The sequence below is a fragment of the Cynocephalus volans genome, chromosome 3 (assembly GCF_027409185.1).
Source record: "Cynocephalus volans isolate mCynVol1 chromosome 3, mCynVol1.pri, whole genome shotgun sequence".
NCBI classification, from domain to species: Eukaryota; Metazoa; Chordata; class Mammalia; order Dermoptera; family Cynocephalidae; genus Cynocephalus; species Cynocephalus volans.
This window is the reverse complement of record NC_084462.1, coordinates 148793318-148811854: the sequence shown is the minus strand read 5'-3', so window position 1 is coordinate 148811854 and position 18537 is coordinate 148793318. Positions and strand designations below refer to the sequence as shown.

General features: G+C 33.9%; 1 protein-coding gene and 1 non-coding gene across 5 annotated transcripts in view; one reads left to right on the top strand and one right to left on the bottom strand.

Annotated features, from left to right (window-relative positions):
* The window catches only part of GPHN (gephyrin), a 562178-nt gene that overhangs the window by 119431 nt on the left and 424210 nt on the right, over positions 1–18537 (bottom strand). For all 4 annotated transcript variants that reach the window (XM_063088486.1, XM_063088482.1, XM_063088484.1 and 1 more), the window contains one exon: positions 2617–2754. In XM_063088486.1, coding sequence (XP_062944556.1) covers positions 2617–2754 — 138 coding nt within the window. The remainder of the gene's footprint in view (positions 1–2616; positions 2755–18537) is intronic.
* On the top strand, positions 245–347 carry LOC134374200 (U6 spliceosomal RNA). Its single transcript, XR_010023073.1, has one exon. It is a non-coding gene; the product is annotated as a U6 spliceosomal RNA (small nuclear RNA).

Here is an 18537-nt window from a genome sequence, read left to right as displayed (position 1 = left end):
CAAATGCCACATTGTTTACCTATCTCTTTTCTACATTATACCATAAGATCCATGGGGCAGGAGTTTTATTTTTATTCATTTTTATATATACAGGACTTAATGTAGTACCTGCATTTATAGATATTTAATAAATATTTGTTGAACAAATTGAATTGGGTTTTTATATATGATGTTTTCTAAACACCTAACTAAAGTCCCTACGAGGTCTAATTACAGTACTCTTTTGCATTAAAAATTGAGTTTGGTGCTTGCTTCAGCAGCACATATACTAAAATTGGAATGAGACAGAGAAGATTAGCATGGCCCCATGTGCAAGATGATATGCAAATTTAAGTGTTCTAATTTTTGCTCTCATCACAAAGAATACATTTTTGTGATGATGAATATGCTAATTACCCTGATTTGATCACCACACATTGTATAAAATATAATTTTATATAATGTATTGAAATGCATTATACATTGTATTGAAATATAACTTTGTACCCCATAAATTTGTACAATCAATACGTGTCAATTAACATGAAAAATGATTACATTGTATAATGTTGAATATACTAATTATCCTGATTTGAGCATCACATATGGCACACAGGTAATGATATTTATCTTTGTAGCTCAAGGTTATGTACAATCAACTATGTTACAATAAATAAATAAATAAATAAATAAATAAATAAATAAATAAATAAATAAATAAATAAAATGAATAAATTAAAAAACTTGAGTTTGATCCAACTCAAAGATTGAATGCAAACCTCATTATAATTTTTTTTTGGAATTTTTCAAGTGGGTGGAAACACTTGCCAAAGAAGTTAACCATCCACAGAGTTTGCTTACTTCTAAGTAATAACTGGATGAACAAATGAAGGGGAAACAAGCACATGAAGGAAAAAGGGGATACATCTGACAGCATTTTTATTTTTTCTAGAGGAAAAAGGAAATTGCCATTTCCAATTTTCTTTTCCTTGAAAGAACTGAAATTTCTGTTTAAATGTGACTTGGAAAACACAGTGAGATTTTTCTAAGAACTAATGTTAAGGGAAACTCCTCTTAAATTATAAAAGACCAGGGATGATTAATATATTTTTACAATAGGCGATGTATTAAATTCTTTTTACAACCTAAGTTTACATTCTTATTTTCTGAAAATGTCTTGGTTTTGATTGATACCAATAAATATCTGAATGTTCTGCATTTAATAATAAAGAAAACTACTTCATTAAAATTGATTACTGAAATCACGGTTAATTCCTGACAATTTCTCTACTCTAGTGAGTTTTTTAATCTTTATTTCCTCTAATGGGAGTAAAATGAAAACAAAAGAAAAGGTTTAAGCCTACTGATATATATATCTAAAAGAATGTGAGCTAAAGAGGTAGGATAAGTGCAAACTGTAGAAACACAATTTTTATCTAAGTAAGGTCAGTGACCAAAGAGCTAAATCCTGGCATCTAATACTTTACTTATTTTAGGTCTTCCAACATATTTTGTTATGTTAGATACCATTATTTCTTAATATTTTAATGCTCAAAGGAGAGCATGATCATGAAGTAAAAGAAATAGTGTAAGTCTTGAGACCTCATTCCTATTCCTTTTCTGCTGTTTTGTGTTTGAGTTTCCTTGCAGAAAAATTAGGATATCTGTATAGATGATCTCTAACGTTCATTGCTGTTTGAATATTTTATGATTCTATAAAATCTACTGTTTTCTGGTTTTTTATCAAAACACTAATACTCTAAATTAAAGAAAGGGCTATTAGCACTGAATGAGGAAAAAAGCTAACCCTGAGTCAACCTATCCTTTATTTATAAAATTAATGCTTTTGTTTCTATCCATGTGACAACAATAATTAAGAAACTATATTTTACTCAGATTGCACTAAATACAACTTCTTTTCTGGGGGGTTGGGAGTGTACCATAAGCTTTATTGGCTGGAAGTTCTCAGGAGCCTGGTTCTGTTGGCACTAGATGTCTAAATACAATTTCGATGCTGAAGCACTAGATGTCTAAATACAATTCCTATGCTGAATTTTTAGAAATGGAAGTTGTTGATTAAAAACTGAAACATCAGAGAATACTATCTTTCCATTGTCTTTTTACAAGCTGCTCTCAGTGTGCTACTAGACATGTAGCAGAAAATGAGAAGATAGATGAAACAGAAAAACTGAGATCAGACTGACCCATGCATGGATAAATTAATGTATTTTTTACATTTTACATTTAAATACATGTTCCCCCCCACCAAAAAAAGTGAATACAAGACCCATTAGTTATCTCCCATATCTGAAGAAAAGACATCAGACTCAGAGTTAACTCTTTTCCTCACTCAGTGCTGTTAGCCCCTCTCTTTAGCTTAGAGTATTGGTATTTTGATAAAAAGCAGAAAACAGTTGATTTTTTTCCTTTTTTTCATAAAAGGACAGCATTATGGGTATTTTACTCTGTACAATGTTGAGGCTGATACTACACTTGAATAGAAATGAGAAACAAAAAGAATGATGGTAATTGTGATAATGGTTAATAACCCTTCTCTTTTGGGAAAACTGTGCATTAATGTTATATGAATGTCACTTGGAGAAAAATGAAGAAAGGGCAATGGGTAAATATAATTACCTCGGTAATTGATGATTTCTGTCCCAAGCACCGGAGTCATCTCCAGGACTGTGATAAAGGCTTTGTCCATAGATGTCAGAGGAAAAGGAGACATGCGATGTCTTCTAGCCACCTTTGTGATATCGACAGCACTGTGACCTAAACAGAAGATAAATAACTGAGAATATGATGCTGAAACACTAATTAAAAAGTAGGAATGACTTACAAATATCAACAACTCCCAATTTCAAATGTCCCCAAATGATGATTACCAAGTGAGAAGTTATTTCTCCTGTTTCCAAAATATAGCCTGCTCTGGTAGAACATTAAATCAAGTTAGTAATATTACATCACCTGTCAAAACCTGACGGAATTTAATGATGATATTGGCTAATCCTTTTTGAGCACTTACTATGTGTTAAGGCACTGTTCTAAATTAACTCACTAACCTTCACAACAACCTCATGGTGAGCAACCATCATTATCCTTATTTACAGATGAGGAAAAAAAGAGATTTAGAGATACTATATATCTTTGCCTAAATCACAGAGCTTGTAACTGAAGAGCCAGGATTCAAACCTAGGTGGCCATGGCTTCAGAGTTCGTGTCCTTAACCACTATACTACACTTTGTACACGTAATGAACTAGACAGTAAAATGAAGTTCCCAAACTTTCATTTATTTAGGATTTCATACGAAATTTTCTTTCCTCTGAAAAAACTCATGGGGCAAGAGTTGTAGCTATCCCACTCTCTGTGTGACCTCATCTAGTCCCATGGCATTAAAACCACCCATACACTAAAACTACTAATTTTATATCTCCAATGTCAATCTGTACCCTCAACTCTAGATTTGTATTTCATCCAATAGTTAGTAGATAACGTATATTTCCAGACTTGTAATCATCCAACACACACTTGAATGTGTAACAGGCAACTCAAACCTAAAATTTCCAAAATCAAACTCTTGATTCCCTACCATCCTATCCCACCTGTACAATGTCTTATTCTCTTGCAATTCTCATCTCAGCAACTCCATTCTTTCAGTTTAGGCTAAAACCTTGGACACATCCTTGATTCTTCTCTTTCTGTCAGAACCATATCTAAATTTCCTTTGAAATATATCTAGAATCTGATCATTATTTACCACTTACATTACTACTATAATAATTGGAACCATCATTTATTTCCTGGGAAATCGACTAGCCTTCTGTTTTCCCTGTTTCTACCCTTTTCCCACTATAATTTATTCTCTGAACAGTAGTTAAAGCGATCCTTTTAAATTGTACGTTGGATCACGCTAATCTCTGCTTACAAACCTCCAATGACTTTCCATTTCAATTACAGTAAAATCTTTGCTATGGTCTGTGGGACCCAACATATTATGGCTCCTACTGTTCTCATCTCCTAATATTTCCCTCCTTGTTCACTGTGCTCCAGCTGTACTTGTTCCTTGCTTTTCCTTGATCATGCAAAATACATCTCTCCTCAAGGTCTTTGCCCTTGCTGTTTCCTCTCCTTGGACCATTCTTCCCTAGATATTATAGCTCTATCCATTCTTCATTTCTTTCAGGTCTCTGCTCAAATGTTACCTAATCGAGGCCTTTGTTAAACACCCTATATGGAATAATACCTATCATCACTCTTTATTCCCCTTGTCCTACTTTACTTTTCTTCATGGGTATGTGTGTGTGTGTGTGTGTGTGTATACACACGTACACATATAGGTATGGATATTTATAACATGTATCTATAATAAATATAAATATGCATATTTATATTTATTTATTCATAGCCTTCTTCTTCTTGGTAGAATCTATGCTCCATGAGAGAAGCATCTTTGCCTTTTTTTGTTTACTGTTGTTATCCCCAATACCTAGGATAGTATCTGGCACATATTATGCAATAAAAAATAAATATTTGTTGAATTGGTAAACAAAGCATTTAATGACAAAAAGGGACTTCTTGGAGTACTATATCCTCATGCATAAATAACTTAGCCTTTTCCTTGGAACCTAGTAAGTGTATACCCCAAAGGGTAAACAGAAAAAGAATAATTGCAAACACTATTGTTTGGCTGTCTTAACTTTTATCCACAATCTCTTCTTCCCTAGCCATTTTGCAGCAAGCAGTGACCCTATAATATAATTCTGGCCAGTAAGATATAGGAAGAAGTCCCTGAGGCAGGCTTCCTATTACAAATAAAAAGATAAAGAGATAAAGCTTTAAGAGGAAAAAGTTTTTGCCCTTCCACCTTCTTTCTACCTGGAACAGGAAGTGCTGTAGCCATTTTTCAACCACAAGGATGCAAACCCATAAATTACGGAAACATGAAAAGAAAAGTCTGAGTCCCTGATGACAATGTTGAGCTGCTGTACAATCCCTGGATTGCCTGCCTTCAGACTTTTAATACATGAGGTAAATGAGCTCCCATCTCTTTAACCACTTCATAAAGATTATATACCCCTCAGAAGACTGTGTGTTCCTAGTCATTGCATCTTACTAAATTTACTACTTCTACCCAACCCCAGGAGCTGCTCCAGACATGTTCTCTGAATTGATTTAAAGGCACTTCCCCAAAGAGTTTCCATTCTAAGACTAATGACATTGTCATAAGTACCTGATGAAAAAGATACATAGTTGTTTATACCCTTAATATGACATTTCCCCTCATGAGCAATCAAAATCATGAAATTTTCAAAGCTTGAAGGACCTTAGAGATTATTTAGTGCTAAATTTGAATAACTTTTTCTACTCAAAGTTGTAGGTAAACACTTAAGAAAGGATTATGAATGACTTATCATTCACTTACAATCAAAATGTAAATCTATTTACAACTCACTTTACTAAGGTTTGGTCTAGTCCTTCAAATATAAAAGCACACTGTCACAACCACTGTAACTGGAGAGAATGATAGAGGTAGCTGCTTCTGCTTTTTATTCAGCTTTACAGGTCTCAGATCTAATTTTTTGTGATATGCTGTACTTTCTTTATGGTGCAAATCATGTACAATCTTATAAAAGCTGTCCTTTTAAAATATGTTTATTTCTGAGAAGAAAACAGTAGTTTTTAATTGTACAGGGTTTATTTGTTAAGTATTCTTTGTCTGATATTCTATTATAATATGATATTGCTGAATATGAATAGAAATATAGAGGGCATCATTTTCTTGTCTATGTAAAGTTCTCTCATTATAAGTTAGTAACAGTATATAGATTAAATGTGTACAATATATGAAGCTGTAAATAAATATAGCAGTTTTTTCACCCTTTGGTCTCCCACAGCAGTATTGTCATTGTGGAGTTGATTAATCATCAAAAAAAAAAAAAAAGTCCTGTAACGGATTTCAACTACACTAAGGTCATAGTGGTATATACCAAATAAAACCAAATATATAAATTCCAACAAAAATAAAATAAAATCAAATAAAATGGGTTTTCTTACTAGAAAACAAGTTTGATTGTTAGTGATACACATATATATTCAACAAATACTTATCAAGTGCATTTTATGGACCAGGTACAGTTAGGGACTTGGTAGATGTAAGATATATCCTGCCATAAAGAAAATTACAACCCAGTAGAAAGAAAAGGCATGTAAATACATAAATAACAAGAAAAGGAGAAAAGTAAACCACTTGACAGTTCTCTAACCATAGAGATTAGTTACTTCTTTGATTTTTTTTTTGAAATTGCAGTGTGGGTATTTAGCAGCCAGGAAAAATCTTTCCCATCTCTAAAACAATTTTGTACTTTGTTTATACTTCTCTTCTGGCACCTACCATTCTCTATCTTATGCATAGATATTTAAATATTTGCTTTACCTCTGTTAGTAGACTGCTAATTCCTTGAAAGCAGAGCCTATATTTTATTAATCTTTGTATTCTTTGCCATTTTTTAGAACAGTGCCTTCTTTATACCTATAGTAGGTACTCAGTAAATACTTGAGGCATGAGTGAATGGCACATTTTTTAAACAAAGTCCAAAGCTGGGAAGCGAAAAGCAAAGTGGTGCTTTCTGTTCTTTCCTTTTACTTCTCTAAGAACTTGAATATTATAAACTCTGTGTCACAATGTGACTACCACACTGGATAAATAATTCACACTTTTTTTTATAGACCTATAGTATAAACATTTTATTTTAACTTTAAATTTATTATCTAATTGACAAAAATTATATATATTTATGGTGTACAACATGATGTTTTTAAATATTTTACCCTGTGGGGTGGTTAAATTGAACTAATTAATATACTTTGATACTAATGGGTTAATACTGCTCTCTGAATAAACTATTTGCATGTTAACCCAGGGCCTTTGGGATATATAATAAATTAACTGAAAGGAATGTCTCAAAAGAGGAGTATTTTAATTCTCTGGCACATTAGCAGGTACTGGGGTGTGTGTGTGTGTGTGTGTGTGTGTGTGTGTGTGTGTGTGTGTGTGTGTGTGTGTGTGTGTGTGTGTGTGTGTGTGTGTGTGTGTGTGTGTGTGTGTGTGTGTGTGTGTGTGTGTGTGTGTGTGTGTGTGTGTGTGTGTGTGTGTGTGTGTGTGTGTGTGTGTGTGTGTTCAACAAATATTTATTGAGCACCTTTAATGCATCAAAAGGGTTCTTCCTATTCATGACCAATCCCAAAACACACAGTATAAACAGTCAGCTACTTTACCAGTAAAAAAGGGTTAACTTGATCTGATAAATATGAGAAAACCAGTATTTGTCACTTACTTTCTCTACACAAGAATAAAATGAATGAAACAGACAAAAAGCTGCTCTTTTTAAATAAAAGGAATGACTAAATAGTACCACTAGTACACCCAGTTCTGTTGTATTCCTCACCACATGCAGGATGATTATGTGTCCATATGAGATTTCATTTAACAAAATATTGTAGTTAAAATAAGTTTGAAAACCATTGATCTACATGATCTAGTGCTCCCATTTTCAAATCAAAAGTGTACAAACAATGCTCCATGGAAAGTTCCAGGGACATACACAGAGAGGTACTGGTAGCTGGAGTTCCAGGATAAGAATGCACAACACTCAAATGTACAGCTCAGAGTCTCTTATGAGGCCTCCCAAGGGTTGGCATAGGGGCAGCCCATTCTTAGAAGGCATGCATTTCCAAAGTAAATCTGGTAAGCAAATAGTTGTTTCCTTTTTTGTGTTTCCCTTTGAAAAAGAAACACAATTTCTACAAATTTCTGATACTGAAACTAATGATTTACAAGGAGCTTCAAAATGAAAGCTTCATAAAACTTAAGAATAGTTGTCTTTGACTCTTCTTATTTTGTAAGTTACAACCCCAAAGCACTTCTTACTCTCTTGGGCCATTAGAAAACTCAGTCAGCAGGAAAAAGGATCAAAAAATGTTCTCTCTCACATCCTACCTCTCTTGTTGATTCTGAGTAAAGCACAGATGTCTGATAGAAGAGAAAAAAATTGAGAGGAAAAATTGCACGTACTTTTGCTTCTTGAAGTTAAAATGAGTTATAGCCTTAGCAGCCAGTGGTCCATAAAATCCATTCAGGCAGAAATAGGAAAGGAAGGAATAAGAAATTTTTTAAAAGGCAAGAAGGTTATAATGAAAAGGAAGTTTGGTTTTTTGATAGAGAAAATAGTTTCCTATAAAGCAAAAACTATTTCGTGGCCACAAATATACTCTGATAGCTGTGTTATAAATGAATACAGTGGTCACAAATGGAATCTGTGAGGGCATTAGCTCCATTAAACTCATCCATACTACAAAACAAAACAAATCAAACATGAAACACAAGTCCTACTCAGAAGATCATAGTGTTCAGGGAATATTTATTTTAATTTACAATAGTAAATTACTTTGTGATGTATGGTTACCTATATTTTATAGGCAGGCTAGCTAATTTGGCAAAAATAAACTACAAAGTGCTTTTAAGATATGGGATCCTTATATGGGAATGGGAGCAAAGGTAGGGGAGCGAGTCTAGACATCTTCCCCACTAGTAGCTGTCTGAACTAAGAGTGACAGGTTGAATATTATAACATCTGAATCGACAGCATTCCTGTACAATGGGTTTAATTTTCTGAAGTGGATTTGTAGGATTAAAGCTACTCTAAAGTGGCCACAAATTGGTGCTAGAGGTTTCTCTAATAAGCCTAGGTTTCCATTAGTAAAATTTAACTGACCTCTTTTATATTTTCTAGTTCAGTCTAGATGGGGTTGACTATATTTTAGTTCAAAATCTTTACAGGGAAAGTACTCAAAATACTACTGAGATTTCCTATCTTCAATGCAACAGCTATACTCACCAAAACAACTATATAAGAACTCAGTGCAAAAAGAATATGGGTTCACTCAGGATTGCCATCACCAAAGACATGGCTAAATACTACCGGCAGTGTCTATAATGTAGAAAGCCTTCAAAAGAGCACAGAAAGTACAAATGGATTCCTTTCTATTGAGTAGAGTAACAATAAGGATCTTTGTTATGTAGCGGTAACCTTTTTCTTGTGGCATGACCATTTTGAAATGGAGCTGTTTATTCCAATGAAATTACTTTTCGCACTTGAAATGCATCCTTTTAAAACTGCCAATTCTTAATATATAAAGTTTCATCTTGGTTTAAAAATGCATTTTTTAAATTAAAAGTAAATGAAGAAAAGATGCTTTCGGATCACAGAACAGAATATATAAGGAACAAGATGTTCATGCAGGTTCTTCTTGATTAAACTCAAAACCTCAGGAAAAAACTTTGTTCTTCAAAACAATCAGTAAAAGAGTTCCCTAAACTACCTGAAGAGTAAATCATTATTCATTCTTTAGATATACTGAAACTCTCAAGGAAGATACTTGTTCTGTCCCTATTAATATTGTTTTCTCGATTTCACATAGTATTTGTAACTTGAATCCCTTGTATTTCTACTTCCGGGATCTTTCTGAACAGCAAAACACCAGAGATAATGAATAGCTTTCTTAGGAAACTTAAAGAGTGAAGACAATAGTAATACATTCAGCTTAAATAGGTAGGGGCTTTGGTAATTCAAAGAATGTGTGGTTCACATACAAATCATTTAATCTTTCATATAAATCTCTCCAATTAAGAGAAATTGGTTCCAAAGCTTTAGGGAAACACTGGCAATGGTAGAGTTCGTAGGCCCAGGGCTACAGGGCACTTTGCACATCTGAAAACAATTTCTCATATTGTCTTCAACAGAATAGTTTTACAAGTTTTTCTACTTGTTTATTCAAGATAATGAGCCTCATAGCATTTCTGATGAAACCTTAAAAAAGCATGGCTGAATTTTTTAGGGCTGAATAAAAAATATTAAAGTATATCTGGGATTTCTGTTCATCAAGATGCTAAAACAGGGCACTGCTGTCACAGAATGTTAGCTCTATAATTTATATCAATAGTTCACTATCACTCACAGGATAAAATTTCAATTCCTTAGAATAGTATTTGAAACCCTTCCTTTCCTCCTTTGCATCCTCATTCCTCATTACTCCATCACTTAGAAAATTGATAATATTGTAAATATCAGAACACAGCATACTATTTCATGTTCTCCTACCATAACATATGATGTCCTCTCTGCCTAGAATAACTTTTCTATCATTCTTTTTGTTTTCCTGGGAAATGACCACTCTTCCCTTACAACTTTTTTCTGTAAGAAAGTACTCAAATAATGACAGTAATATGTGAAAAGGATCTTGGAGCAAGCTTGAAGAGGGTTCCTTTGACCAAATCCAGTACAACTTGACCATCAAAATAAATTAGGAAAGTAACAGATTTTAATCTACTTAATAAGATAAAAATAATAATCCATGAACATATACTAATATAAATATGGAAATGATTTTAAAAAATTCTTACAACAGAATGTGAACTGATAAGTGAAGAAATGTTGAAATTAGAAAATCACCACTTGGTAACCATCATTGTAACAATTGGTTTAGGCAAAAATCATCAATTAATGCTAAAAATAGAAGGTGAAAGCTTCAAGAAAAATAACATATTTATGTGGTCTCAAAGTATACTTCCACAGATATTTATTAACTACAAAGCAAAAATAGTAATTTCACAGTGGTGAAACCTGGCAGACACCCCCTTAGCCAAGTGATCAAAGTTAATAGGACAACTGACATCATGGGCCTCCTGATATGATGCACTGAGAAGGATACAACATCACATTTGAGGTATTCCTGACAAAATGTATAACCTGAATGGAACCATTTGGAAACATCAGAAAAATCGAAATTTGAGGGACATTGTACAAAATAACTGACCTATACTCTTCAAAAATACCAAGCCATGAAAGACAAAGAAAAACCTGAAGAATTGTTCTAGAGTAAAGGAGTCTAAAGAGACATAATAGCTAAACGTAATGCATGGTTCTGGACTGGATCGCAGATCAGAAGAAAAGAAAATTTTTTTGATATAGAGACTATTATAAGAAAAACTGGCAAATGTAATTTGAACAAGATTACATAATAGTATTGTGGTGATGTTCCTTTTCTGATTTTCATAATTGTACTGTGGTTGTAAGAGAATGTCTTTTAGTAACCCCCCCCCCTTTTTTGTTTTTTTTTGGGGAAAAGAAATACACACTGAAGTGTTTAGGGGTAAATAAACATAATCTCTATAATTTATCACAAGCAGTTTAGGAAATTATGTATTTTATTACACAGAGAAATTATAAAGCAAATGTGGCAAAATGTTAACATTGGTAGAGAAGTACTATTTTTATAACATTTCTGAAGTTTAAAATTATTTCAAAACAAAACAAAACAAAAAACTTTAATAGTCCCCTCCTTTATGAAATAATGCATGACCCTTCCATTTTTATCTGCGCTGAGGCACTGAAAAATACTGTTTTAGGATTTTTATTGCATATGACATTAACCACATATCTCACAGTAATTACAATATACTTACTTATATATACGTTTTCTTAACTAGATTATCAGCTCTTTGATAAAAAGTGTTTTAACCTCAAGGCCTAAAGATGCTGTGCACACAGTACAGTCTAGATTATACAGATTGACAAAGAAGATGGGCTGAATTTTTAACACTATATACAACTTCAAACATTATTTTGGTCAATAATCTCAGTATTCTATTTACTAGAATTGTCCATTTAAAAAAAATTGCAAGCATCTGTTACCAATAGACTAAAATCTAGGTTTTTCCTCTCTTTTCCCTACGTGTTAAAAAGCAGTAATAGTCAATTTAGTGCCAGCCAGCTACAAAAAGAAAAAAAAAAGTTAATTTAGGAGGTAAAAGAAAAAGAGAATAAGAAAATATAATAATCACTTTTAGTTAAGGTCCAGTCATCATGAAACTAATTATTTTTGAGCTCAGGACGTTATTTATACAAAAATTCTAACGCCAAAGGAGGAAAAAATAATTCATTTTCTATGATCTGGTTTGAACTGTCTTTATAGCTGTCTTCCTTTTGCCTTTATTTCCAATTTGCCACATATAAGTAAGCTAAAAATACAATATTAAAAGTAAATAGACAAAATTAGCTGAGAGAAAATTGCATAAAAAGATAAAGTGAAAAAATAAAATATTAGAAGATATGACACAATAGATTCACTAAAATAACACTAAAAAAGGATAAAATTTAAAAAGCTATAAATATCAGAATTAAAGTCTTGACTTGACTGCAGATGATCAACAGGTGTTTTCAATGTGTTCTTAAGGGCTAAGGGCACTTGAGGAAGAGCCGCAGATCAGGATCCCTGGGTTCTTGCCCTTTAACTGTGAGTACTGGTTAGAGACACTATGGCAAAAAACCAGCTCTCAGACACGATCTTTCTCTATACTACACTCCTCTTTCATAAGATCTTTCTCCTCTTTGCTTACTCTATAGGTAATCACCCTTTGCTGTCATTCTGGTTCAGGAACATAAACTTCAGAACTTGTATATTATCTGATCTGGAATCCCTTGGTTCATTACCATCCTGCTGTCTGATTTCTGGTTTGGTACCCCTTTTTTGGGTCTCTGAACTCTAAGCTTGCTTTGTTATGCTGCCCTTTCATCAAACCCTTAAAATCCAAAAGCCTGACAGAATTCTCATCCCCCCAAAGAGAGAGGCTGTCGGGATATAATTTCAGAAGCATTATTACAAGTGTAAATATCTATATATTTTTGGTCAGTCTCCATTTGGAGTATTTTCATTGTAAATGCCATTGGTATAAAAATGCAAAATTAGAATTTCATCATTTCAGCAAGCCCTTGTTCTAAATACTGTCTAAAAAGTAGAGAAAAAGTAATTTTTCTTTAGAAATTATAAGTTAGTATATCTCTAGTAGTGGAACCTGACGAGTACCATTTAAAGCCCTTTCTAAGCATTAACTAATTAGTGTCTATAATGCCCTGGGAAAATACACCAAGAGAAGTTCAAAGTCTTCTTTGCAGTTAAAGGTATTTTATCAGATCATAAAAGCTGCATTTCCCTCACTTAACCTTAGTCACCCTACATGGTGTTGTTTTTCATGTGATTAGATATAAGCACACAAGGCTTCAACTTCCAGAAAGCCCACTCTAAATATTAACACCACTGACAGACTAATAAAAAAGTAAATTTTGGTCAATATCTTTTGTAAGGCGTAAATTGTGTTAAACATGATCTTTAGGCACATAGTATACATTAATTTGTATTGTTGGGAAAGGAAATCTTAGAACAGGTGGATCGTTGAGAATGAGGCAGTCTTTCCCAAATGTGAAGACTGAGTCAGTGTCATTGGTGAAAGAGAAATCTAGTTTTTAAGTTATTCTGCACATAGGTAGATTAAAACTATGTAGTTAGTTCTTCTATATTTTGGGGACAATGAATATGATCTAGGTCTTTCTAAAGGCCTAAAAAGTGGGATTAATTTCACAACTAATTCTGCTGATGTGAGTGCTACAGTTTAAAAAAAAAGTATAAATTGTAGTGTGATTATAACTGTAAGTAGTAAAATAAATAATACAATATATATATTGAAAAATATAGTATATATTCAAGGAAATAATTTTATGTGTTAGTAGTAGTTGTCTTTAAGTAGTAGGAATGTGAGTGACTTTTCTTTCTACTTTTCTGTATTATTCAGATTTGATAATGATACTTTATTATTTAAAAAATCTAATCAATGCTTTTTTATTTTCTTAGTCAATCCTAGTCAATATCTTCCGAAGTCATGGTCCAAATTCTGGGGGTTGTAGGTAATTTCTCAAAAGCATCTGGTTTAATTGTATTTTTAACCATCAAAGCTTCTTTCTGCTCTAGGGATGAAGTTCAGATGACCTAGAATGATGATCTGGCCTTTCTCTTCAACTTCATCTCTCTATAGTTTTACATATACTCTTACTCCAGTATAGAAAACTTAATTACTTCCATTACACAGCATGATTTTTTTCATGTATCTGTATCAACTGACCTCTTTCTGGTCCAACCAGCAAATACTTGCTTATCTTCAAGACTATGAAGATAAGGTATTGGTCTTATCAGTATAAGGGTACTGTAATTCATAGTACCTTATGACTCCCTTCCCTTCCACATCCAGTTCTAAATCCTATCAGTTCTGCTTCTTAATATTTCAAAAATCCTGCTATGTTTTTCTACTTCTGTTGCTTCAGATTTATTTCATGCTGTCATCAGACTCCTGTTTCTGATCTTGCCTAGACTCAAGCCATTTTCCACATAGTAGCAAATGTTCTTTGAAAAGTTCAAATCGACCTTATCACTTGTATGTTTAAATTCTTTTATTGGCCTTTAAAATAAAGTCCAAACCCATTAGCATGGCACTTAGAGGAGGTCCAACTACAAAAATTATATGGCCAATTGGAGGTCAAGATCTGGTAACTTTTCCAGCTTCTTCTTTCCCTTATTCCCTTACTCCTCCTCCTCAATCTGTGTATCACAAAGTCTGGAGCATGGTTAGCTCACCATAAATACTATTTTCAATTAGAACCTTAATCTGAGCCTGAATGCGCTCTTTTAAATATGAAAGAACATTTTTTCCCTGTATTTACAGGATATCAAAATGGTTTAGGCCAAGTTGTTTAACTTCCTAAGTCACATATTCTTCATTTGAAAAAGGAAATAATAGTGCTTACCTCATAGGGTAGCTCTAAGAATTAGCTTGGGTAAAAATGTGTAAAGTTCACTGTACAAATTGGTAGTTACTTTACGAAGAATGGTTTTGTTTAAAAGACTATCATTTGTTATTTTTGGGGGGAGGTTACTATTATAAATGAGCTTGCTTGCTTTATTTCTTTATCTTCTGGTTTGTGGTTGGAGTATTAAAATGCTACTGTGTTTAAAAAAAAAAAAAGAACCTTAATCTGAGCTAAATAGACTTACATTCAGGTAGGGAGAACAATTTAAATAAAGCAGCTGAGCTGGATTTTCTCCATCTGGAAGATCCATATCACTCTCCATTCTACTCTGTGCCATAAGAGGCTAGCATTTATGGACAGGATCAATAGTATCCCTCTTTCTGTGGCTTCTACTTGAGTTCAGCCAATAGGAGGCAGTTGCAGGAGAATGGAGAGCAGAAGAGTATATAAAAGGTATAATTCCTTTGGCCCTCTGTCTGCTGGTTGGCAGTGGTTATGTTCCTCTACCGAAGCCCGCTGATTCTGTGAGGAAGCTCCAATAGCTGCGAGTCTTTTCACATAACTACTCGCTTTCCTGGATTCTTGAGGTTTAGGGGGAGACAATTCCCAAATGTTGCTATCTCCAAAGTTCTTTACCTTCTCTTGTTTTGCTTTAGCTCTAACCACTCTGTTTTAACTAGCTCCTTCATTAAAACTCCTCCATTATCCAGTTTGAGTGTACCATCTGTCTCCTGCCAGGACCCTGAATGATACAGCAGCCAAGGAGAGAAGGGACACAGAAGAAGAATGCAGACATCAGGCTAGAACACTGGGTTTTTCTTGGGGATCAGTGGGATTAAGGCTAGAAAAGGGACTAAAAGCAGACTATAAAGGCCACTGAATGCTGGGCTTTAGAGTTTGAACTTTATCATGTAAGCCAGTGGGAGACCATTCACATAACTTAATCATGTAAGCAAAATCATTATTAAGCATGGGAATGACACTCATGAAGATTTCTTGTAGACAACAAATTCTACCATAGAAAGGTTAAAAGATTTGCTCAAAACTGCATCTCTAAATAGATAGTAATTCAAAATTAAAAGGTCAGGTCTCCTGATTTTTAGTCTTGTGTGCTTCCTCCCTTACCACAGTAGGGTAACTTTTTTTCCTTCAACTTCATTTAGTTAATATGAATTGAATACCTTCTCTGTATAAGGCACTGTGTTAAGCATAGGAGTGATGTTGAAATAAGATAAAATTCCTACCTCTTGGTCTTTCATGGAACACACAAATCAGGCTGTGTTTTAAGGGGAAAAAAAGTATGTATATGCCTATGTTTTAAGGTTAAAAACAAAATACTATGTGTAACAAAGAAAAGAAAGTAATTCTGATGGTACAAACTGTGTAAGGCTTCACAGAGAAAGTGACAAATTGAGATAGGATTTAGACAATGAGAAAAACTGGAGGAACATTTTAAACTGGAGAAACAGAATGAACACAATCATAGAGATTTGAAAATACGTTTAGAGAATGAGGAATTGCCCAATGTAGTTAGAGGTTGGAGGTGGAGAAGATGAAATATAAGGCATAAGCCCGGTCAATTCAGTTAAGGACAAATTTTGAAGAGGCTTAGTACTATAGAAAATGGAGAACCATTCAAGATTTTCACTACAGAAGTGACATGTATTTTAAAAGGTAATACTTGACTAATAGTACTTTGGAAGGGAGAGCAACTAAAGACAGGCGGAGCAGTTAGTATGCTACTGCAATCCTAAAAATGAATTATGAAGAAGGCCTCAACTATTACAATACAAATGGGGAAAAGGATATTTAGAAGAGCCAAAACCAAGGGTTCTATGACTGTATGACTATGCTTTGGGGAAAGAAATGATAAACATCATGGTGAGATTTCAAGTTAGTTACTGTTAAGAGTAGGTGGGCGTGTCATTGCCTAAAAGAACAATACAGGAACAATGTGGAGGGAAGGACTCTAATTATGGTTTCTGACGAGAGAAATGTGAGATGTCAGTAGGACATCAAGGGGTGATTCCAGTATGTAACAGCAAGGGGAGTCTGGAGCTTGGGAGAGAAATCAGGCCTAAATTTGACAGTCATTAGTATATAGGTGGTGGATCTAATAATAATAATCAGTAATTTCCACTTATTACACATAGGATGGTAAAAGTACACATAATAAAAACGAGTCTATATGAAGGACAATATATGTCCATTCCAGGATGAATTCCATGATAATTAACTTGACTTTTTTTTTTAGTTTTTCTAATGCTTAATCCACTTGCATTTCTTTTTTTGTAACCCTCTTACCAATTTTTAAGTATTTATATTATTTTAACAGTTTAACAGTATTGTTAACTATATACATATTATTGTACAACAGAACTCTAGAACTTTTTCATCTAGTGTGAATGAAATTTTATACCCATTGAACAATTCTCCATTTCATCTTTCCCCCCAGTCCCTGGCAACCACCATTTTACTTTGTTTCTATGAGTTTGATTACTTTATATGTCACATAAATGGAATCGTGAAAAATTTGTCTTTTTGTTATTGACTTACTTTGCTTAGTATAATGTCTTCAAGGTTCATCCATGTTGTAGCATGTGACAAAATTTCCTTCCTTTTAAAGGCTGAATAATATTCTGGTGTGTGTGTATGTGTGTGTGTGTGTGTGTGTGTGTGTGTATCACATTGTTTATCCATTCATCTGTTGATGGACAGTTAGATTATTTCCACATCTTATCTATTGTGAATAATGCAGCAATTAACATGGGTATACAAATATCTCTTTGAAATCCTGTTTTCAATTCTTTTGGATATATACCAGAAGTGGGATGGCTAGATTATATGGTAGTTCCATTTTTAATTTTTTGAGGAAACTCCATACTATTTTCCATAGCAATCACACCATTTCACAATCCCAGCAACAGTGCACAGGGGTTCCAATTTCTCCCTACTCTAATCAACATTTATTTATTTATTTTAAATAGCAGCCATCTTATTGATGAAGTGGTATCTCATGGTTTTGATTTGTATTTTCCTGATAATTTGTGACACTGAGCATTTTTTCACATGCCTCCTGGCCATTTATATATCTTTAAGAAATGTCTGTTCAAGTCCTTTGCCCATTTTTATTTTTATTCTTAATTTTATTTTGTCGATATACAATGTGGTTGATTATAGTGGCCCATTACTGAAAGCTCCCTCCCTCCTCCCTCTCCCCCCTCCCTCCCAACAATGTCCTTTCTGTTTGCTTGTCGTATCAACTTCAAGGAATTATAGTTGTTATGTCTCCCCCCTCCCCCCCGTTTTTTTTTTTTTGTGTGTGTGTGTGTGAATTTATTTATTTATTTTTAGCTCCCACCAATAAGTGAGAACATGTGGTATTTCTCTTTCTGTGCCTGACTTGTTTCACTTAATATAATTCTCTCAAGGTCCATCCATGTTGTTGTAAATGGCAGTATTTCATTCGTTTTTATAGCTGAGTAGTATTCCATTGTGTAGATGTACCACATTTTCCGTATCCACTCATCCGATGATGGACATTTGGGCTGGTTCCAACTCTTGGCTATTGTAAAGAGTGCTGCGATGAACATTGGGGAACACGTATACCTTCGACTTGATGATTTCCATTCCTCTGGGTATATTCCCAACAGTGGGATAGCTGGGTCGTATGGTAGATCTATCTGCAATTGTTTGAGGAACCTCCATACCATTTTCCATAGAGGCTGCACCATTTTGCAGTCCCACCAACAACGTATGAGAGTTCCTTTTTCTCCGCAACCTCGCCAGCATTTGTTGTTCAGAGTCTTTTGGATTTTAGCCATCCTAACTGGGGTGAGATGGTATCTCAGTGTAGTTGT